Here is a 23613-nt window from a genome sequence, read left to right as displayed (position 1 = left end):
CTAATGCGAACTCGTTGGGGTCACGGATTTGGTGACGCACATCCGGCCGCATTAGCGATGCCGTTGCGTGTGACACCGATGAGCGATTTTGCATCGTTGCAAAAACGTGCAAAATCGCTCATCGGTGACATGGGGGTCCATTCTCAAAAATCGTTACTGCAGCAGTAACGAGGTTGTTCCTCGTTCCTGCGGCAGCATACATCGCTCCGTGTGACACCGCAGGAACGAGGAAGCTCACCTTACCTGCCTCCCGGCCACAATGCGGAAGGAAGGAGGTGGGTGGGATGTTACGTCCCACTCATCTCCGCCCCTCCGTTTCTTTTGGGCGGCCGCTCAGTGACGTCGCTGTGATGCCGCACGGACCGCCCCCTTAGAAAGGAGGCGGTTTGCCGGTCACAGCAACGTCGTCGGGCAGGTAAGTATGTGTGACGGGTCTGGCCGATGTTGTGCGGCACGGGCAGCGATTTGCCCGTGTCGCGCAAAAGATGGGGGCGGGTACCCACGCTAGCGATATCGGGACCGATATCGCAGTGTGTAAAGCCCGCTTTAGAGTCTTCAGAGTCTGTGCTATAGCCCGATGTATAATTAGGTCCTCTATAACCTTGGCTCCTTTTACTACAGGACCTGCTTCCTTTGCCATCTGAAGCAACACAGTCACCAGGTGGACCGCACTTCTTTGGGCCCTGTCCCGAAAGCGGTCGCGACCTCACACTAACTTGACAAAGTTTCTCTGCAATCTTCTGTCTTTCAAGACTCAATTGCTTTAGTTCTTCCAGGTATCCCAGTCGGCTTCTTGACAAGTTCTCCTTGCACTTGTGTGACTTCTTCCACAAACTCCAACAGCCTTTTAGCTGTCTTCTCTGCTTCTGCAGTTTTCCCATAGATTCGGACTGTTCCACTGTGTTCTTCTACTTCAACAGCTGTAATACCTGGAACCTTCCTGGCTTGCTGAATGTTACTTCTCAGTGCTCTTATTGGAAGCCCAATTAATGGTTTCTTCACAACCACCACTTCCTGAAATGCTGCGATGAGCTGCTTCATATGCTCCAATCGTCTGGTGTCTTCTGCCATCTTTGTAGAGATGAGCCACTTCGTGTGAAGACACTGTAGGTGCATGCCACTCAGGATAGCCACCCGCTTCTTTGTGACATCACTTACAGAGCATACCACCAACCGACAAGACTCTGGGGCAAAGTACACTTTATAGGCTCCTACGGCCGTCTTGAAGTTTTCATGTACCGCCTCACTGGCACAGGCATCTCTCAAGTCTTCTGGCACATCTACCATGCACTTAAGGACTAAACGGGCTCCTTTACCTTCAGTGACATTAAACTGTCCCTTTGGTCTCTTGCATAAATCTTTATTCTTCACCAAAGGCTCCACCTCTCGAGTTACACACTCCTCAGGTTCAGCCCCAGCTTCAGAGCCTTTGGGTTTCTCTTTGCTTTTAATCTTCGGTGTCTCCTTCTGAGTGGAGTCAATCTCTGTGTCTTCCATCTTGGTCTTACCATCTGGGTCAGTCAAGCTCTCATCTCCGGAGGAGACCTCTGGTCCAGACTTCACCTCCTCAGAGGCTCTTTCCACTTCAGCACCAGCTGTTTCTTGGACCCTCACTGCATTACCTTCAACTTCCTCTTGGGGCTTTGCAGTGTCACCTTCAGCCTTTTCTTTTCCTGCCAGGGTGTCACACCCTTCAGCATGGTACTCTGTTCCTTGTAAAGCTTTGGTGCTATTTTCACTGTCCATCATCCCAGCACTGGATGGACCACCAGTCTGGTCAACATAATCTTTGTGGATTTTCTCTCCATCACCACTCTCTAGGATGTCATCTCTTACAGTACTTTCCAGGATTTGATATCCTATAGTGCTTACACTCAACTGACCATGAGCTTCACACTGGGAAGTCATAAGGGACACCACCAGTACTTCCTTGGCCGGCTCCTTTTCTGCGTTTTCACCCTGCTGATTTCTGTTGTTACAATGTGTCAGTTCCAGCTCAGACTCATCTTTCTTTGGCATGATTTTGCTGTCCGACTCTACATTAGCGGTTGCTATCGGCAACGTGCCTTTCTCAACCTTCTCTGCACACTCAGATTCTGGAAGGGTATCTACACTTTGGGCAGAAATACACGACACTGTCTCTATCTGGACCATATTGTCAGAAATTGTAGCTTGCTCCGCCCCTCTGCGCCTCTTGCGGTTTCGGCGACAGGAGGTTTTCCCCTCTTTGCTCATCAGTACGTCACTGTACTCGTTTGTCACTTTAGTAAAGTCAGTGTCTTTACTGGAGTCATCGTCACTCCCCCTGGTGTCCTGGACTAACTTGTCCCCACTTAGCCAGGTGTCAGCCCCCCTTTTCTGGAGCTACTTTAATTTTAGTGCTCACACTGTCACTTCCCTTTGGAGACGACACTTCACTAAGTTGGGGAGACCCTCTATTTCCCTTGGTCACCCCTAACTCTGGACAGTCCTTTTTAGAAGGCACCATTTCCTCATTACCCCTCAATATATCACAGGGTATCTGTGTAACCTCATAAGGAAGAGAGGCTTCCTTAGGCGGACGCCGACTCATTCCTGAACAATCGGTCCCGGCCTCTGTCTTCCATAAGTCCCTGACGCACTGACGGCTCCTGCTGTCCACGCACAAGGAACTGGTACAGCTCCTCCATAGCGTCCGTATGAGCTATCCTTCCTTTTGGAATCTCAGCCCCCACGGCTGTCGCTGGACCTCCTGGCACATGCTGTTGGTGCTGCTGCTGGTTCTGTGGCAGGTGTTTCAGTAGCTCCTTCATGCTGAAACGAGAAGAGCAACAGGAGGGGCGCTCTAATGGGTAATACCCGGTGGTTCAAGAAGGGGGGGGGGTTGGTTACTACTAACCTTTCCTGGTTGTACCGCCCATACAACCAGGATCTCCAGCCTGTGGTGTATCACTGCTCACCAAGCAGGACCCAGCAATCCCGGATTGACCTGCCGATCCACCGCCAGCTGCTTGAGTGCGCAGACAAAATTTTCGTGGACCCGCCAATCCACCGCAAACTACTTCAAAACAATTTTTCGTGGACCCACCGATACACAGCAATACGTCCTAGGCCATTGCCCTTAGCAACCAGGCTGTGTTGCCCCTAGCAACCAGACCGCACGCCCGCATTCTCCACCATATGTAAGGTTGCACCCCGCAACCTGGGGGGTTCCACTCACTTGCAGCGGTGCAAGGTAGCTTCAGCAACACAGCTACAGTCTCTTTATAAAAATTCTGGCAGTTTATTTAAAACACTCAAACAAAATGTAACAAAGCCTTTCCCGACTTAAAGGAAAATATAACACATCCACATACCGTGGGCTTCCAGTCCATTAAATGTCCATAGTGGAGTCTCCACACTCTGGCCCCTGCCAGCGAACACTCACTGTGGTTGCTTCCTGCAGCCTCCAGCCCTCTCCAGCCAGGCTGCAGTCTTTTCCCCAGTCCTCACCTGGACTGATTTCCAAAAGTCTGTCTCCAGTCTTCACACAGACTGAGACCTCCAGCACACATCCTCCATGTGCAGCACTCTCAGACCTCTCTTCCAGAGCCCTGTGTTCAGCCTCCACACAGGCTGATACCTCCAGAGCTCCCTGCTCTGCTCTCACACTCTGCAGAACACACACTGAGTCTCCTAAATCAGACTGGACACACCCACAGGTGGAGGTCTGATTCTCCAGACCTGCACAGCACACAGGCATTATTAAAGGGAACCTGACCCTTATATGCAGAAACAAGCTTTTGTGGAACTACAAGTCCCATAGCAACCTCTTCAGTTTAATATCGCAGCGACATTCTCCACTGCGACATATAGCGACCATTTACCACATTGGTGGTTGCTACCTCACACCTCACAGAAAGAATCAGATACGATCCCATGCTGTAATGTCTTTATACTCTCTTTTGCATCCTCCCCTGCCCAGAAGATGTGGTATGATCAGACCATGTCCCTGTATGGTCAGACACGGCCATTACACAGCACATAGCAGGGGCACATATATAAGATTTTCTCAGTGCAGGAAGATTTTATATAATCACATTTAATAGTGGAAATTATTATTATTCCAAGATCAACTTTGAAATTAACTTTGTTAGTGGGAAAACTCCTTTAAATACAGTCATATGAAAAAGTTTGGGCACCCCTATTAATGTTAACCTTTATTCTTTATAACAATTTGGGTTTTGCACCAGCTATTTCAGTTTCATATATCTAATAACTGATGGACTGAGTAATATTTCTGGATTGAAATGAGGTTTATTGTTGTAACAGAAAATGTACAATCCGCATTTAAACAAAATTTGACCGGTGTAAAAGTATGGGCACCTTTATCAATTTCTTGATTTGAACACTCCTAACTACTTTTTACTGACTTACTGAAGGACTAAATTGGTTTTGTAACCTCATTGAGCTTTGACCTTCATAGGCAGGTGTATCCAATCATGAGAAAAGGTATTTAAGATGGCCACTTGCAAGTTGTTCTCCTATTTGAATCTCCTATGAAGAGTGTCATCATGGGCTCCTCAAAACAACTCTCAAATGATCTGAAAACAAAGATTATTCAACATAGTTGTTCAGGGGAAGGTACAAAAAGTTCTCTGAGATTTAAACTGTCAGTTTCCATTGTGAGGAACATAGTAAGGAAATGGAAGAACACAGGTATAGTTCTTGTTAAGCCCAGAAGTGGCAGGCCAAGAAAAATATCAGAAAGGCAGAGAAGAAGAATGGTGAGAACAGTCAAGCACAATCCACAGACCCACCTCCAAAGACCTGCAGCATCATCTTGCTGCAGATGGTGTCAATGTGCATCGGTCAACAATACAGAGCACGTTGCACAAGGAGAAGCTGTATGCGAGAGTGATGCGGAAGAAGCTGTTTCTGCAAGCACGCCACAAACAGAGTCGCCTGAGGTATGGAAAAGCACATTTGGACAAGCCAGTTACATTTTGGAAGAAGGTCCTGTGGACTGATGAAACAAAGATTGAGTTGTTTGGTCATACAAAAAGGCGTTCTGCATGGAGGCAAAAAAACACGGCATTCCAAGAAAAGCACTTGCTACCCACAGTAAAATTTGGTGGAGGTTCCATCATGCTTTGAGGTTGTGTGGCCAATGTCGGCACAGGGAATCTTGTTAATGTTGAGGGTCGCATGGATTCAACTCAGTATCAGCAGATTCTTGACAATAATGTGCAAGAATCAGTGACGAAGTTGAAGTTACGCAGGGGATGGATATTTCAGCAAGACAATGATCCAAAACACCGCTCCAAATCTGCTCAGGCATTTATGCAGAGGAACAATTACAATGTTCTGGAATGGCCATCCCAGTCCCCAGACCTGAATATCATTGAACATCTGTGGGATGATGTGAAGCGGCTGTCCATGCTCGCGACCATCAAACTTAACTGAACTGGAATTGTTTTGAAAACAGGAATGGTCAAATATACCTTCATCCAGGATCCAGGAACTCATTAAAAGCTACAGGAAGCGACTAGAGGCTGGGATTTTTGCAAAAGGAGGATCTACAAAATATTAATGTCACTTTTATGTTGAGGTGCTCATACTTTTGCACCGGTCAAATTTTGATTAAATGCGGATTGCACATTTTCTGTTAGTACAATAAACCTCATTTCAATCCAGAAATATTACTCAGTCCATCAGTTATTAGATATATGAAAATGAAATAGCAAAAACCCAAACTGTTATAAAGAAAAAAGGTTAACATTAATAGGGGTGCCCAAACTTTTTCATATGACTGTAAATTACAAAGTTAATTACCATATATATAAACTGACTTTTTCAGCACATTTTATATGCTGAAAAAGCCCACCTCGGCATATACTCAAGTGAGGGTCCCTCTTTTGGATTATAAGATGCACTTTCTCCCCCCAAACTGGGGGAACAATAAAGGTGTGTCTTATAAGCGGATAAAGTGGAGGAGTGGGGTCACAGGACGGAGGGTCGGTGATACTGTGGCTCAGAAGAGCCAGTGATACTGGGGGCTCAGGGGTGTCACTGTGGGTGTTGGACCCCATTGAGCCTGCCAGCAGGCTACGTGCCCTATTGAGCCCGCCGGCGGATGACACGATAAACGTCAAGAAAATGGGCGCGGAAGTGACGTGTGCACAGATTGAGATCTCGACACTCCAAGATCTTAATTTGCGCACTCATCGCTTCCTCGCCCATTTTCAAGAAGTCTATCTCATCAACTGCTGGTGGGTTCACTGGAGCCCGCAGCCTACCAGCAGACTCAATGGGGTTCACCACCTACGGCGATATCCCCGACCCCTCTGAACCCCGACACCTGCGAGCCCGAAGTAGTGCTGACCTGTCCAGTGACCCTCTTCAGCCACGGACAACCCCGTCCTCTGAGCCAACAGCATCGTCAACCTAGCCTCCTGAGCCGCTCTACCAACATTGTGCCGCCCTGGGGCGCTAATATAAGACACACTTGGATTATAACACAGACTCAAATTTTGACATTAAAAATTATTTTTTACCAATTTTCCTTCTCTAAATTTGGGGTGTGTCTTATAACCCTAGGTTTATACTCGAGTCAATAAGTTTTCCCAGTTTTTTTCTGGTAAAATTAGTGGCCTCGGTTTATACTTGGGTCGGTTTATACTCAAGTATACACAGTATTAGCTACAAAAATACACTTTTTACCACAAAACAAAGTCTCAGACAGCCATTTCAATGAGAAAAAAAAAATAAAAACAAAATCAAGTTTAGCCCATCATTCAAGGGTCATTCTGTGAAAGCTTAACTTTGATTAGTTGCAAGAGGCAACTATGACAGTTTTATTTCCTTTGGGACTGTTTTTATGAATGAGGCTGGTTTAGAACCTTCTGGTTCTAGTCAAAACTCTTCCATACATTTGCTTGTTCCTTTTATCACAAGTCTCATTCTGGTGGAAATCCATTACCTGAAGACTATGTGATGCTTCTGAAGGGTGGACCTATGATCAGCCAAGTCGGGAGACCATGGACCTTATCCAATTAATACTCAGGGACTTCTTTAGCAACATATTTTTCTTAATGGGGTTCCTTAGACTTAGATATTGATGACCTCTCCCTAGGATAGTTGGTGGTCCTCCATACAATGATCAGCCAAGTCTGGAGACCATGGACTTTATTTATCCACTTGATACTGAGGGACTTCTTTAGCAACATATTTTTCTTAAAGGGGTTCCCTAGACTTAGATATTGATGACCTCTCCCTAGGATAGTTGGTGATCCTCCATACAATGATCAGCCAAGTCCGGAGACCATGAACTTTATTTATCCACTTGATACTCAGGGACTTCTTTAGCAACATATTTTTTTATAAAGGGGTTCCTTAGACTTAGATATTGATGACCTCTCCCTAGGATAGTTGGGGGTCTGCCATACAATGATCGGCCAAGTTCGGAGACCATGGACCTCTTATATCCACTTAATACTCAGGGACTTTGTTGGCAACATATTTTTCTAAAAAGGGTTCTTTAGAGTTAGCTATGGATGACCCTTCTTAGAATACAATAGTTGGTGGTCCTCCGTACAATGATCGGCCAAGTCTGGAGACCATGCACCTTATCCTCTTGATACTCTGAGACTTCTTTAGCAACATATTTTTCTTAAAGGGGTTCCCTAGACTTAGATATTGATGCTCTCTCCCTAGGATAGTTGGTGGTCCTCCATACAATGATCAGCCAAGTCCGGAGATCATGGACCTTATTTATCCACTTGATACTCAGGGACTTCTTTAGCAACATATTTTTCTTAAAGGGGTTCCCTAGACTTAGATATTGATGACCTCTTCCTACGACAGTTGGTGGACCACCATTCAGCCCCCCCACCTCCCAGCTGTTGGCAGCTCTCTCTGTGGCTCCAGTGCACAGACCCTGAGAAAATTGTCTTCTAGGATATAATGTTGTCATGTGACCACATTTCTGCTTCTCAGGTCTACTTTTATGGCTACTTTCAACTGAATGGCACCAACGAGATGACGGAGTGCAACATGGAGATATCAGGAAAGGACGTGTGCACATATAAGGACCCCATGACAGGCAACATCTGGCAATGTGTGCGACCACAGACGTTGCCGTGTGACTCCCGCGTCTATCACATTGCGGGAGGATACCACAAAGTGACAAACAAGCTGGAGGACTCACTACTGAGTGGGTGAGTGAGGTCATCTATCCAACATTTACTGGAGCCTCATCACAATAATGATGTCATCAGGACAGTTGTGACTTCACAGGGGGCGTGGCATCAGCACATCATCTATGATGTTATTGCATCAAATTGGTGATGTGGTAGAAAATATTTGGCCTTAAAGGAATTGCACACGCACTTGCAGGATGTTCCTGCTTTAGAGATGTAACATTTATTACCTCTGTAAGTCATAGCCGGCTATGACATCATAGGTGAGTGATGTCATCGCAACTGTAACGTGATCACACACAAAAAAAATTACTTGATTGACAATTAATGGTTTTTCCAGCATTACATTAATCTAAAAGTGATTTTTATGAGTGGTGGATATGCTATTGGCAGTTTGGATTGTAATAAGGTCCATTCACCTTATTGTCCTTGTTGCCTCCTCCTAGCTCAGTCACTAACAAGATTATCTCCGGGTCAGTACCTCCAATCAATGTCTCATCCAGCAGCAGCTCAGTGGGTAAGATCTCCCAATGTATATGTAGATATAGTATACAAAATAAGTAAATGTTGCAGCTGCATCCCCCTCCTCCCTCTCCTCTATTAACTAGATTGCTCTACAGTATATGCACAATTATTAGTGAGTATTTTGATCTTATTATAATTAATCATTTTTATGCAGATTTTCAACTTCTGTACTGTATAAACCTGAATGCTGATTGGATGGAGCAGATCAGGTGATGTGTATTTGTGTAATGAAGGGGGTGCGGCAGAATTATTAGGCAGCATGTTTTCCTCAGGCAAAATGGGCCAGAAAACAGACTTATCCGACGCTAAAAAGTGAAAAAAAGACATTGTGGGGGGGGGGTGATCACAGAATCATCAGAAAGTTTGTTGCAAATAGTAAGTGTGTCTCCCCTGAGGCTTCAGTCGCCACAGGGTACTGCATCTCTCTTAAGATGTAGTACTCATCCCGGGTAAGGAGTGGTTAATCGCTGGTGTTTCTCACATTCACAAACCACAAACAGTTAAGTGCCTTCCCACTAGGGGTTGGCTTGGAGTAGATAGGGGGGTGGCCATCGCAAAGCATGGGACTTTCCGTGTCACTAGGACAACCTCCTGGGGGGGCGGGCACCACTTGGGGAGAAGGGAAGGAGCACCTCTACACATGATCAGTTAGCCCCGGGCACAGTTTGGGGTGAGACACACACCTGGGTTCTCGGTCCAATCTTCTTTTACCTCACACTTCTGGGAGCTCCATAGGACCCGTGGCTTGGAGCATCCAACTCAGCCTGGGTTCTCTACAGCTACACGAGATTCCAGGGTCCGCGGAGAGTGCAGGGAACACCCACAGCCTGTTCCATATTCCACATACACCGGGATTGGAGGGATCCCGACCAGAAAGGACTCACAGTGGGAACCGGAAAACTGGAAAAATCAACCGCAACCGAAATGGGCAAAGTAGCTTATGTGGGCTTTTACAGTTCTCAGAACTCCTTCTTCAGCAGGACCCGGCAGGTCTACGAGTCCAAAGTCCCTGGACACGGCCCGACTAGCCCTTCGGTTTTCCCATTGCCTCCTTTTACACTTAGCAGTCCTCTCACTTGCTCATCATTGTCCGGCGGGCAGAGTCACAGTTCCATAGGGCACAGGATAAAGGGACACAGTCCATATGTTGCAGATGAAAGTCTATAAGACTTAAAGGGGCAGTCCTGATATTCCAGCAAAGGGGGGTGCAACATGCACAACAGAAGTAGGAGAGGGGAAAAAAATAAAACATCTTCGGCTGCTTCTCTGGCCCAAAGAAAATTTAAAGAGAACATAGGGCCTCCTGGCCGCTCACCCTCAGGGACACGGAACAGTTTTTTAGTACTTCAAACAGTGGGGGGGGAAACACACAGACTTCAGCCATTGTTAGGCGTACTCACAACAGTTATCTGCTACAGCCCTCAGGAACACAGAACAATTCCTCTTCTCCAGGTGCAACAGTCACAACAAGGGCTTAGCGTCACTGACTCCAGCTTTACACCGTGCTTTTGTGACGCCCTGACAAAATCAGGGTGTCACAGAAGACTGCATCCATCTTCCAGATGCAGGATTCCCTTCCCTTTGGCCTCCAACACATCCCCACACAGGTACATACACCAGCCACAAAAGCCTAGTCACCTCCCCCAAGGACAATAGGGACACACCAGTGGGCGGGGCCAGGCAGATGGTGACGCCCACCTAGGGGTTCTGAGGTGTCAAGGGGAGGGAACACATCAGTTAGGCTCGGACAGTTGAAGTGAGAGGAGTGAAGTGGTAGTCGGGGGTTGCAGCTCCCGGACTACCGGACTACCTGAGCTGACTAGGTGGCAGACAGCAAAGCAGGGCTACAAGCGACGGAGATCCGGTCGTGGGAGACCTTAAGTGGACCGGGGCAGGGTTGTAGCCCGCTGGTGCCGACAGCGGGAATCCGGTAGGCAGTCGGGGGACCTGGACCCTAGGGCGAGGACAGCTTCAAGCATCTTTCCAATTAGCCAGCAGGGGACAAGATTCCAAGTCTTGTCCCATCAGCAGCCCAGATAGAGCGAGACGAAAGCCCAACGCGGGGGATAGGGTGTCTGCAAGTGCCTGCTAAAATCCCAAGGGTCAGATCTCGCAGGCCACAGCTCCTACAGCAAAGACACCGGGAGTGGACTTACCCAGTTTCATGCGGACTAGTCAACACACAAGACAACAACACAGAAGTGCAGGAGGAAGGGCCCCTGTCATGTCTACCGGTGTGCGCTACTTCACCTACACCTGGGCCCCGGGACTACACCTCCCCTACCCGTGGAGGGGATACCATCCTGCTGCCCCGCTCCATCAGCCCCGAGCACCCCATACCAAGGCAGCAGCGGTGTCATCAACCATCACCGCAACCCACGAGTGGCATCACTGACAAACTCTCCCCTGTAAATAGCCCCTTTATTCAGTTGTGGGCAACGGGCTGCTGCACGAGCCTGGGTCCGGCTGCCACTCGAGCCACGATCCCGGATCCGACAATCTCGAACGGCCCCCCTGTCGTGGTCTGTGCCCTCGCCTGCAACACTTTACACTGCTGCCGCTTTCAGATAGATCTTGGCTGTCAGTGTCTCTGGTCCCGTATTGAAACTTGCCAGGGAACCTCCAACTCCATTAGGCCTCCTGACTGCAGCGCCGCTTCTTGCGGCTGCAGTCACTTCTTCCAGGCCACTCTCACCGATGGGATGGCAGCCGCTGCTTTTTTATTCCCACCATGTTTCACCAGAAGCCGACCCATTCTCTTTCGACGACACACCAACAATGGCGCTAGCCCAGACTCCCAAGGGAGTCCACTTCCTCTGGGCCGCGCCTTCCAGGGTGGGGCCTCTTCCAGCTGCTGCACCCATTTACTTCCAGCCTCAACCCACTGCACCTCTGTACATCAATGGGTGAAGACACTTCCTCGGCCACACCCTCTGGGGCTGCACAGCTATCTCTGCTCCAGCCAGGGGCTGGCCACATTTTGCGCCACAGCACTGCGGAGACAGCCACGATGGACCTGCATCTTCTCCCACACTGCGGCGGCCATTTCAGTTCTTTTCAGCCGCACTGCGGCGGCCATTTTAGTTCTCTTCAGCCGCACTCTGGCGGCAGCACACCACCTAATCTTCGCCCTGCAAGCAGGGCCAGGACACGGAAGTCCATCCTGCCGACTACGCCAAATGTTAAAGGGGCGGTTGGGGGCCACTGTAGTCATGGCAGAGTCTGCCGAGCAGCCCAGTGTTCTTCCTCTGCACCCCAACTGCCACTTTACTTTAGTACAATACAGTAATAAGCAGACTTTATGCATCACAAGCACAGACACAGTTACAGGTTCTTTCAACCAAACTTCTTGTCAACATCAAATACATATTCTTGTCTCACCTGAGGCGGGCACAATCTTGTTCCCTGAAGGGGTTACCAATAGCATCAGATAATTCATACATTTTTCCGGTCGACCGCTTCCCTGGTACTTAGGCTCCCGTTGGGGTCCCTTAGCTCCTCTTCCTCCCCTTCAGCTTCACGATCCACGGCAGAATCAACCGTATTTCCGGTCAGTCAGGGGCTACTCTTCTCTCAAGAGCTCACTGACCTATCACTGACTGAGGGGATTCATTAGGTCTCCACCAGGGAATGGCCACCAACCGGGCCGCACTGTGGGTCCGGCACCCGGATTTGACCCACAAGGTCATGCCAAATTAAAGTTATTGAGATTTTCCTCCACCACGCCTCTCACAGACACAGTCTGCTCCTCTCCCTCAGGGACTCTCCTCACACCAACTGACTTTTTAACTGCTCTTTTTCAAACTAAGCCCCATCCCCTTCACTAACTCCCTCTAGCCCGGGAGTACCAGGGAAGCAGCTTACACATTGTGGCCACCTACTGGCCGTTTAAACACATTATACTATACACTTAATGTGGCGCCCCTGGGGCACTGGTCACCACAGGGTACTGCAACTGAGTTAAGGAGCAGTATCTATCTGGGGTAAGAGACAGGTGGTTTGCCGGTGTTCACACCAGACACGTTTCACATGGGAGTGGACTGGGGTTGACAGGGAGAGTTAGCCATCCGGTAGTATGGGACTTCCCGGTCACCAGGACAACCACTGGTGGGTGCCGCATGGGATATAAGAGGAGGTAGCCATGACACATAGAGAGCTTTGCTGGTAGTGATAGGCAGTCCGGCTCTTTTTGGTGATCCGGTTCCCATGGCTCCGCTCACCAAAAAGAGCCGACTCTTTTGGATCGTTCTTGGCTCCTTATTAAATATGTGTTCACCCCAGGTGAACACCTATTTAAGATTATAGTAACGCCGCCCACCCGCGACTAAACCCCGCCCACTTACAAGTGACCAATTAGATTGTTGAGTAGGTGGAGTTCAGCCACGGGTGGGCGGGGGTTTCAGCGGTGAAAAGAGCCGTTTAGAGATTTTAGTGGCTCTCACTGGTGATCCGGCTCCTGTCAGTCACAGCAGGGAGCCGGATCTTTATGTCGGATCGTTCACGACCGACACATCACTATTTGCTGGAGGGACGTCCCCTGAGACCAGACTGGGTACAGCTTATCTTTCTGTTGTGGAGCCTGGGGGTTTGTGAGCTTGAGCTCAGCCCAGGTTTCTTCTGCTGATCGCTGGACAGCGAGAACAAACAGGACATTTACACTGACACCGGTAACCGCCTGGAACTTGCACCGGATAACCAGAGACTTACCAGCAGTGAACCAGTCCGCTTTCAGGCAATCTCCTAACCAGTGAGTAAAACACCTGAACCGGAGCTCCGGCCACGTTTCCATTATTTACCGGCGACGCCGTCCCGCGCTCCGGCGACTATGGCCCACTACCAGCCAGCCTGTTATCCCCTGGGGCTTAGCACTACTTGTGGAGATCCATCACACCTAAGCTGCCCAATACCACCAGCCCCAGCAGTGAGAGACTTTGCAGTGGCGTCTTTACCCATATAGCCGCATACCGCAAGTGACGTCACGAAAAACTCTGTATTTTTATTTATGCCTTGTACAAATCCCTCTTTTAAGCGACCCCCAGGGTCACGGAACCGGGCAACGGCCACCCAGTGACATATCCCAGTAGTATACAGCCCGGGATCGAGTACCCCAATGCCCTGGGGTGAGTCATTGTGGCGCCCTGGACTAGCCAGGGGCCACAGGTAACAACACACACACACACCCACTCCCAGCAGTTCACAGCAACCATCCCCAGTGAGTCCTGATTTCCTCCCTCGGGTTCAGACAGACACACCAGGTGGGCGGAGTCAGGCAGATGGACACGCCCACCGAGGAGTCTAGCTGGTCTGAGGCAGGAAACAACACAGACAAGTCCAGGCGGAGGAAGGGAGAGGAGGTGTGCAGAGAGGCAGAAGCAGACAGGGGCCTAGGTTGGAGCCTGGGACTCTCTTGTAGTCAGTCAGGCAGACGGTAGTGGCCGTCTGCAGGGGCCGGGAAGACAGTCCTGGTGGAACTGTAGGTAGCCGGGACAGGGTGGTGGCCCGTCCGGAACCGAACCGGGGAGCCGGCTGGAAACCGGAGCACAGGAGGAGCATACAAAGAAAGTGCAGGAAAGGACGCACACTATTAGCCTGGAGTCAGGGGAGAAACTACAGCAGCCGGCTGCGGGACCCGTCCATCCAGCCGTTTGTTTTACCAGAGACTCCGTCTACGTTATTGGCTGAGTGAGTACCACCGTGCCATCTGGCACCGCGCTGCCCCGCGACCCTGCACCTCACCAAACCCCGCCATCCACCTTCCAGTCACCGTCACCGGGCCCTGGGACCACCAAAACCCCCTACACACGGAGGGGAGAGAAACATCTCGGCTGCTCCCTGTCATCGCTCCCGGGATCCCCGTCCAGAGCAGCGGTGGTGTCCCCAACCTCACCACACACCGTGGGTGGCGTCCCGGACCGACTTCCCAAACCCCAAAAACTGTTCCCTTTTCACTCACGGGCGAGGAGTGCCGCTCGAGTCCCGGATCCGGCCCACCGCTCGAGCCACCACCGAGCAGCAGCAGCGCCGGACCCGAGCGTGGTGAGCGCAGCGTCCCCTCCCCGCCCGCGACATCATTAACACAATACCCTTAGTGTATGACAGGTTTGCAGGTCTGGGGTGGGCTGAGCCCTCCAACCCTCTACAGATCAATGCCAGTAGCCAAGATGGCTACGGCACTACCATGATTTGTAGGCAATCCCAGCATGATTACTGCCTGATAAATAGGCGGGAAACATGCAGGACGGGGCTTTGAGCATTGCGTCTGAACAGCAAACTACTCGATTGAGTACTGAGCAGTGCTGAGTACCTTCACCCATCACTACTCTTGAGTACCGAGCACCCGAGCATGGTAGCGCTCACTCATCACTAATTACCACTAGTGAAGTGGTAAGTCTAAACTTACATATATACTTATATATATATATATATGTGGCGCCCCTGACCTGGTCAGGCACCACAGAGTATTGCACCCATGCGGGAGCAATGCTTCCAGGTAATCTCCAAAGGCCAGGATGAGGCGCACACACAAACATATAGTGATCAGGCCTCCCACATCACCAGAGGGGACCCTTGGGTAGCCAGAAGGGGTTAACTTTCAATTCCCAGCTAGGGGTTGTGTTCAGGGGCTAGTTGCTAGGAAGCAGGGCAGAGAGAGAGAAAAAGAGGGGAGTCGACAGGAAGAAGTTGAAGTGTGTGGAAGGGAGCAGAGGAGCTCTCGTGTCAGACAGGTCCTGAGGAGTGCAGTAGCTGAAAGCGGGGGAGAAAGGGTACCGTGGGTCGGCCTGAAAGACATCCAGCGAGAAGGGTGGCTGAGTACGGAGATCCGGTATCCGAGCACACAAGGGGAACTAGATCCCCAGTACAGGCAGCAGATCATCCAGAGCTGCTTAACCTACAGGTGGGGGGGTACTTCATGCCCTCACCACGACTACACAGAGCTTGAGCCAAGCAGCAATCACCAGGCCCATAAGGGGACAGGGCCAGAAGCCATCCCACCAAGGCCACGCTGCCGGCAGACGAGCCAGAGAGAGGGGAGCAGGGTGGTAACAGCTTCCCTGGAGGGGTCCTACCACGCTTCAAGCAAAGGATCCTCCTAAAACAGAGTGCAAGGAAGGCGAGTGGACAGCTACCCTCAGAACGGCCTCCTGGAATTCCTGGTTCAACCTGGTTATCACAGTGTCGCCCGGGCATCTCACCGTGACCTCCAAACAGTGAGTAAACACGTTGAAAGACTTCTTGGACTGTGTTTGAGTCATTCTGCGACCTGTGGTCCCACACACATACACCGGGGCCTGGGGCTTGCCTCACTCTCAGGGGGCTAATATACTGACTGCACCCACCATCAGCCCCAGGCATCCCTTAATCTGCAGTGGCGGTCCCCGCTGACCGCAATACTGAGAGTGGCGTCACGACAAATAGAAGATCTCCTACCTGTGACCAGATCCAGCTGCGTGGAGTCCCTGAAGGTAATGCACCGACACAGCGTTAGCGGGGCTCCACATATCTATATATACTAGGTAAGAATAGCACACCTGCTCTAATCCCCCTAGACCTTTCTGCCACCATTTTAAAGCGCATGATTCGGGTCCCTATGGACGTATATGTGGATCGGCGTCTGGGCACATATCCACTTATTTTAAGAAAAAATCCGGTTGGACCCACTGATTCTGGATATCTGCAGGTTCGCTCATCACTAGCTGTGAGTGGTTGCTTCATTAGTATTTTGCTCCTGTGCTGCTTCCACCTTTATCGTGGGAGCCTGCTACATCCTTCTAGTGTTTTGGTAGTCTGAACTTGTGTTAGTAATGACTATTTCTTTTCTGTGATATTTTTTAAATTCATGTCCTATGTAAGCCGTTTTTGAAATATAGAGAGAAGCCATACTTATCACTGGAATCTTACCCTCCCCCCATCCCAGCTGGGCCTCTACCGAGCCAAGGGTGAGAACATCCCTAAGGGCTGCTTCTCCCTTGCGAGTTTCCCGCAGTAGAGCAATGAGAGAGAATCTTGCATTGGAATCGGACACATGTTAGTGAATGATTCAGCTCTCATCTGCGATTTTTTTCTCAGTCCAAATCGGACTGATAAAAAAATCGCAGCATGCTGCGTTTTTTGCGAGTTTCTCCTGTGAGACTCTCCAATGCAAGTCTATGGGAGCGTGTAAATAATCGGATGTCACGGGACGGCACTCACACCATCCTAGTGACATCCGATTTTCTAAATACATTTCTCGCATGTTTCCTAAAAGACTGTAAACGAGTGTCACAATGTCTGTCAATCTCTATTCTCTGTCAGTCGGTCTCTCCCTCTCGGTCTCTATTCTTTCTCTGTCGATCGGTCACTATCTCTGTCCCTCTCTCTTTGTCCATGTAGGTCTATCCCTCTCCCCCCCTCTCTGATACTCACCGATCCCCGATCATCAGCGCGGCGCTGCACGGCGTTCACACTGCTCCGGCGGCTTCTCCTCTTTTGAAAAAGCCGGCCGCTCATTATTCAATCTCGTATTCCCTGCTTTCTCCACCCACCGGCGCCTATGATTGGTTGCAGTCAGACATGCCCCCACGCTGAGTGACAGCTGTCTCACTGCAACCAATCACAGCAGCCGGTGGGCGTGTCTATGCTGTGCAATAAAATAAATAATTAAAAAAAACGGCGTGCGGTCCCCCCAATTTTAATACCAGCCAGATAAAGCCAAACAGCTGAAGGCTGGTATTCTCAGGATGGGGAGCTCCACGTTATGGGGAGTCCCCCCGGCCTAACAATATCAGCCAGCAGCCGCCCAGAATGGCCGCATGTATTAGATGCGACTGTTCTGGGACTGTACCCGGCTCTTTCTGATTTGCCCTGGTGCGTTGGCAATCAGGGTAACAAGGAGTTAATGGCAGCCCATAGCTGCCACTAAATCCTAAATTAATCATTTTAGGCATCTATGAGACACCCCCAATGATTAACCTGTAAATTAAAGTTAATAAACACACACAGTAAAAAAAATCCTGTATTTGAAATAATAAACAATAACAAAGACCCTCGTTCACCACTTTATTAAGTACCCAAAAAACCCACCCATGTCCGACGTAATCCACGGAGGTACGGCGTCGCTTCCAGCTCTGCTACATGAAGGTGACAGGAGCGGCGGTGTCTTCTGCAGCTCCACGCAGCAACTGAGGTGAGAAGAGCGATCAGCTGATGTCAGTCAGGTAACTTGCGGACACCGCTGGATCCTCCAACAGTTATAGCAAGTCGCCCGAGTGACAGCGATGAAGTCACAGGTGAGTTGCGGTCACGGGGGGAGAATACAGCTGGCTGCGGGTAACCTGAGTGACAGCAGCACTAATTGCGCTGCTTAATTCAGTCACTCAGGAGATTAGCGGTCACCGGTGAGTCCTTCACGGGTGACCGCTAATCAGGACGCGACACAGACAGAGCCGCAGCATGACAATGAAGTCGGGTGAAGTTCACCCGAGTTCATTCTGACAGTGCGGCTCTGTCTGTGTCTGCTGTCATCTGCCATTCAGCTCTGCTACATGGCTCTGTCTGTGGCTGCTGTCAGCGGCTATTCAGCTCTGCTACATGGCTCTGTCTGTGTCTGCTGTCAGCGGCCATGTAGCAGAGCTGAATGGCAGATGACATAGTAAATACGGATCCCATACCCATGAAACACGCATTACACACGCTCTGCTATCCTTGAAATAATTAAAAAAAAGGAACGCACTTGCATCGCACTCTGACCTAACGTGAACTAAAATCAGCCGAGTTTTTTTCAGCCAACTCGGACCGATTTTACTCGCATAGATGTGTTTCCAGCCTAACATCTAGTCACCTGATCCTACAGCCAATCAGTGGTCTGATTCTTCAATACCCAATTGTTTCAGCCTATCAATAGCTTAGGCTGTTGGAAGAATAACGCTGGAGCAGGAGGAGGATACAGGTGAGAAGTATGGCTTCTTCTTTCATAAGTCCCTACACTTTATAAATTTTACAAAGTAGTAGAAAACCCTTTTAAAGAAAAACTCACTGCATGGTCTCAGGGGTATATTATAAAATTTACAAAATGTGCACACATCACGACATACAGTCATATGAAAAAGTTTGGACACCCCTATTAATGTTAACCTTTTTTCTGTATAACAATTTGGGTTTTTGCAAAAGCTATTTCAGTTTCATATATCTAATAACTGATAGACTCAGTAATATTTCTGGATTGAAATGAGGTTTATTGTACTAACGGAAAGTGTGCAATCCGCATTTAAACAAAATCTGACCGGTGCAAAAGTATGGGCACCCTTAACAATTTCTTGATTTGAACACTCCTAACTACTTTTTACTGACTTAGGGCCGTTTCAGATCAACGGTATTCTGCGAGTGCGGCAGAATACCGCTGATCTGAAACGGCCCTTACTGAAGCACTAAATTGGTTTTGTAACCTCATTGAGCTTTGAACTTCATAGGCAGGTGTATCCAATCATGAGAAAAGGTATTTAAGGTGGCCACTTGCAGGTAGTTCTCCTATTTGAATCTCCTATGAAGAGTGGCATCATGGGCTCCTCAAAACAACTCTCAAATGATCTGAAAACAAAGATTATTCGACATAGTTGTTCAGGGGAAGGATCCAAAAAGTTGTCTCAGAGATTTAAACTGTCAGTTTCCACTGTGAGGAACATAGTAAGGAAATGGAAGAACACAGGTACAGTTCTTGTTAAGCCCAGAAGTGGCAGGCCAAGAAAAGCACTTGCTACCCACAGTAAAATTTGGTGGAGGTTCCATCATGCTTTGGGGCTGTGTGGCCAATGCCGGCACCGGGAATCTTGTTAAAGTTGAGGGTCGCATGGATTCAACTCAGTATCAGCAGATTCTTGACAATAATGTGCAAGAATCAGTGACGAAGTTGAAGTTACGCAGGGATGGATATTTCAGCAAGACAATGATCCAAAACACCGCTCCAAATCTACTTAGGCATTCATGCAGAGGAACAATTACAATGTTCTGGAATGGCCATCCCAGTCCCCAGACCGGAATATCATTGGAAATCTGTGGGATGATGTGAAGCGGCTGTCCATGCTCGGCGACCATCAAACTTAACTGAACTGGAATTGTTTTGTAAACAGGAATGGTCAAATCTACCTTCATCCAGGATCCAGGAACTCATTAAAAGCTACAGGAAGCGACTAGAGGCTGTGATTTTTGCAAAAGGAGGATCTACAAAATATTAATATCACTTTTATGTTGAGGTGCCCATACTTATGCACCTGTCAAATTTAGTTTAAATGCGGATTGCACATTTTCTGTTAGTACAATAAACCTCATTTCAATCCAGAAATATTACTCAGTCCATCAGTTATTAGATATATGAAACTGAAATAGCTGTTGCAAAAACCCAAATTGTTATAAAGAAAAAAGGTTAACATTAATAGGGGTGCCCAAACTTTTCATATGACTGTAGAAGGACATTGATTCGGAGTTCTCTGTGCAGAAGATTTAGCAGTTCATCCATCATACCATCCCACTGTCTTGTAGGACTCACCTCCAACCTCTCGGTCTGCAGACCTGGCCAAGACTCTCCGCAGCCTTCAGGGTTCTATTATGGTGATCGTTGGACATCATTCACCTGCTTGGGGCATCATTTTCCTGAACCTGCAGATGCTCTCGCCTGCCTGAAAGGGAAAGACATCTACATGGTTGGAGACTCAACTCTACGTCAGTGGTTTGAATATCTGGAGAGATTTATTCCAAGTAAGGTCATTTTCTGCCTTCCTCAGGCTGAACTTACTCTTTGATCAAGGTGGTCCACATTTCAGATTTAGGGTTTAAGATAACTGCACAAAATTTAGATTTATACTCCAAGAGCCTCCTTCTTTTTCATCAAGCCTAAAGGCGGCGTTACACGGTACGATATATCGTGAGATCGCATGAGCAATTGCACCCACCTCGGTCAATTGTGCGTCACGGGCAATTCGTTGCCTGTGGTGCACAAAGTCATTAACCCCATCACACGTACCTACCTCCCTAACGACATCGCTGTGGGCGGCGAACATCCTCTTCCTGAAGGGGGAGGGACGTTTGGCGTCACAGTGATGTCACACAGCGGCGCCCAATAGAAGCGTAGGGGTGGAGATGAGCGGCCGCCGCAACACCCCACCCACCTTCTTCCTTCCGCATTGCCGGCGGGATGCAGGTAAGCTGTGTTCATCATTCCCAGGGTGTCACACGGAGCGATGTGTGCTGCCTCGGGAACGACGAACAACTGGCGCGCAGAAGGAGGAACGACATTATGAAAATGAATGACGTGTCAACGAGCAACGATAAGGTGAGTATTTTTGCTCGTTAACAGTCATTCAGAGCTGTCACACGCTACAACATCTCTAACGATGCCGGATGTGCGACACGAATTCCGTGACCCCGCCGACATATCATTAGATATATCGTAGAGTGTGACGCCGGCTTTAAGGGGCACTTTGCACACTACGACATCGCAGGTGCGATGTCGGTGGGGTCAATTCGAAAGTGACGCACATCCGGCATCGCTGTCGACATCGTGGTGTGTAAATCCTTTATGATATGATTAACGAGCGCAAAAGCGTCGTAATCGTATCATCGGTGTAGTGTCGGTCATTTCCATGAATTGGGAAAGACCGATGTTACGATGTTGTTCCTCGTTCCTGCGGCAGCACACATCGCTGTGTGTGAAGCCGCAGGAGCGAGGAACATCTCCTACCTGCGTCCCGGCCGACTATGCGGAAGGAAGGAGGTGGGCGGGATGTTTATGTCCCGCTCATCTCCGCCCCTCCGCTTCAATTGGCTGCCTGCCGTGTGACGTCACTATGACGCCGCACGACCCGCCCCCTTAATAAGGAGGCGGTTTGCCGGCCAGAGCGACGTCGCAGGGCAGGTGAGTGCATGTGAAGCTGCCGTAGCGATAATGTTCACTACGGCAGCTATCACCATGATATTGCAGCTGCGACGGGGGCGGGGACTATCGCGCTCGGCATCGCAGCATCGGCTTGCGATGTCGTAGTGTGCAAAGTGCCCCTAAGGGTTTCAAGCTATAGGCAATGATGTAACTTTAAGTTTGTGGACCCCAATGTAAACTCTCCAACAGGGCACCCAATTATCATGGCATTGATCTTATAATATGGGCCAACCGGACCTCTTGAGCACATGTTCAGCAAATTCCAGGTATAGCTACAGGTTATAAGGTACCGATTACACACTCAGATTCCAGAGTACCGGAAGAATATGAAAATCTAGTTCTAGACATATGGGAACGACAGCAGAATTGAGTTTGTTCGTCAAGTACAACCACCATGTGGATGATCAGGTAATCCATTTTAAACACCAGGTTCTCACCAGGCTCATATTTGAAACTCTATGTAAAAAGTCAGGTTGTGTGGCTTTACCCCCAGTTTCACAGAAACAGGACCAGATGCAGGGTAAAAGAGACAGGTACAAGGACAGTGGTGTTTATATTTAGGGCTCCCGAAAAACTCTGTGAAATGAACAAGATTAGTCCTTTATATAACTTTTACAGTTACCTGACATTCGGGTCACTGCATAGTCTCTCGCAACACCATCAAACTAAGGGCCAACCTCATGTATGATGATGAGACAAGTTTGTAAACTACTTTGCGTTGAACAGATGTCCATATGCATTTCATTAAGCTGAATGGTGAAGATCATGTAAGAAAGGACAATGGTTGTAGAAACATGTGTGAAGTAACACAAGTCATTTCCTCCCTTAGGTCTCAAGAAGATAGACCTTCATGTTAGTTACCTCCCGGGACCTCTCTTGGCAGTAGATGCTGATGCTGGCCTGGTCATCAGATATAGGTCTCATGGACTGCCCTTGAAGACGTCAAAGACATTAGTTTCCAACCTTCACTATGAAACGGCTCACTTGGCCGGGATCGGTGGTGGCCCTCACACTATTGTAGTGATGACTCTTTGTGCCCATTTTGCATCTTTTCCAGTGAGGTTCTACTTAGAAAGACTAGAAAAGGTCCGACGGGCAGTTGCTTCTTTGCTTTTTCGGAGTCCTGAAACGACGGTGATAATTAAATCCGCTAATACTGGTTCTGAGACAGTATACATCAGTGACTGGTTGTCTCTTCAGCTTGACATTTTACTGAGGGCGGCCTTCAAGGGAATGGCGGTGACAATCCTGGATGTGTGGGACATGACATCTTGCCACTATCTTCCATACAACATCCACCCGGGAGCCCCGGTCATCAAGAACGAGGTGGACCTTATGTTGTCTTACATATGTCCAAAATGAAGAACCAGACACTTCTCCATAAAATGCTCCAGTCATATTATTTGTGATAATACCATTAAATTGTATATTTTTTTATGATAAATCCCAGTATCTGAGCTGGAAATCTACTGATGTTTCTGTAAATCCAATAAATTAATTTCAACATTTTGCTCCATGCTTGATAAAACATTTATCTGTGGCTAGAAAGAGAAACTCACAATAAGGCCCCCTTCACATGTCCATGCATTAAACGCACGTGTGTGACGGTCCGTGGTGCAGGTCCGTATGGCCGTTCGTGTGCTATCTGTGTGACATCCGGATAGCACACAGACATAATGAACTTGTACACTTACCTATCTTCGGCGCTGCTGTCACATTTGCTTCCGGGTCCGCAGTCAATGCAGTGAATATTCATGAGGAATAATGAGCAGGACCCAGAAGCAAGTGTGACATCAGAGTCCTTTTTCTCTCTTGCATTACCATTGTAGGCTTTGCACCCTCATTGTTGTGTTAATCTGTTGTTACTATTAGCAGTGCAGCCCTGTCTTTCCATTTATTGACATCAGAGTCAGTGACAGGTAAGTATAAAAATCCATTTAATTTCAGTGAATGGATGTCCTCTGGTACGTGTCACACTGATGTCACAAAGATTATTATTTAATATTATAGCGCCATTTATTCCAT

At 48.6% G+C, this 23613-nt stretch overlaps 1 protein-coding gene across 1 annotated transcript in view; it reads left to right on the top strand.

The window, feature by feature from the left end:
* Positions 1–23058, top strand: part of LOC142304380 (NXPE family member 3-like) — a 58350-nt gene extending 35292 nt beyond the window's left edge. Inside the window, exons 4-7 of the mRNA XM_075346690.1 lie at positions 7957–8177; positions 8606–8676; positions 20196–20411; positions 22418–23058. Coding sequence (XP_075202805.1) covers positions 7957–8177; positions 8606–8676; positions 20196–20411; positions 22418–22950 — 1041 coding nt within the window. The 3' untranslated portion in view covers positions 22951–23058. The remainder of the gene's footprint in view (positions 1–7956; positions 8178–8605; positions 8677–20195; positions 20412–22417) is intronic.
* The last annotated feature ends 555 nt before the right edge of the window (positions 23059–23613 follow it).

This window comes from Anomaloglossus baeobatrachus, chromosome 4 (assembly GCF_048569485.1).
Source record: "Anomaloglossus baeobatrachus isolate aAnoBae1 chromosome 4, aAnoBae1.hap1, whole genome shotgun sequence".
NCBI classification, from domain to species: domain Eukaryota; kingdom Metazoa; phylum Chordata; class Amphibia; order Anura; family Aromobatidae; genus Anomaloglossus; species Anomaloglossus baeobatrachus.
Note: the sequence above shows the minus strand (reverse complement) of the source record. Positions and strands in the feature narration are given on the sequence as shown.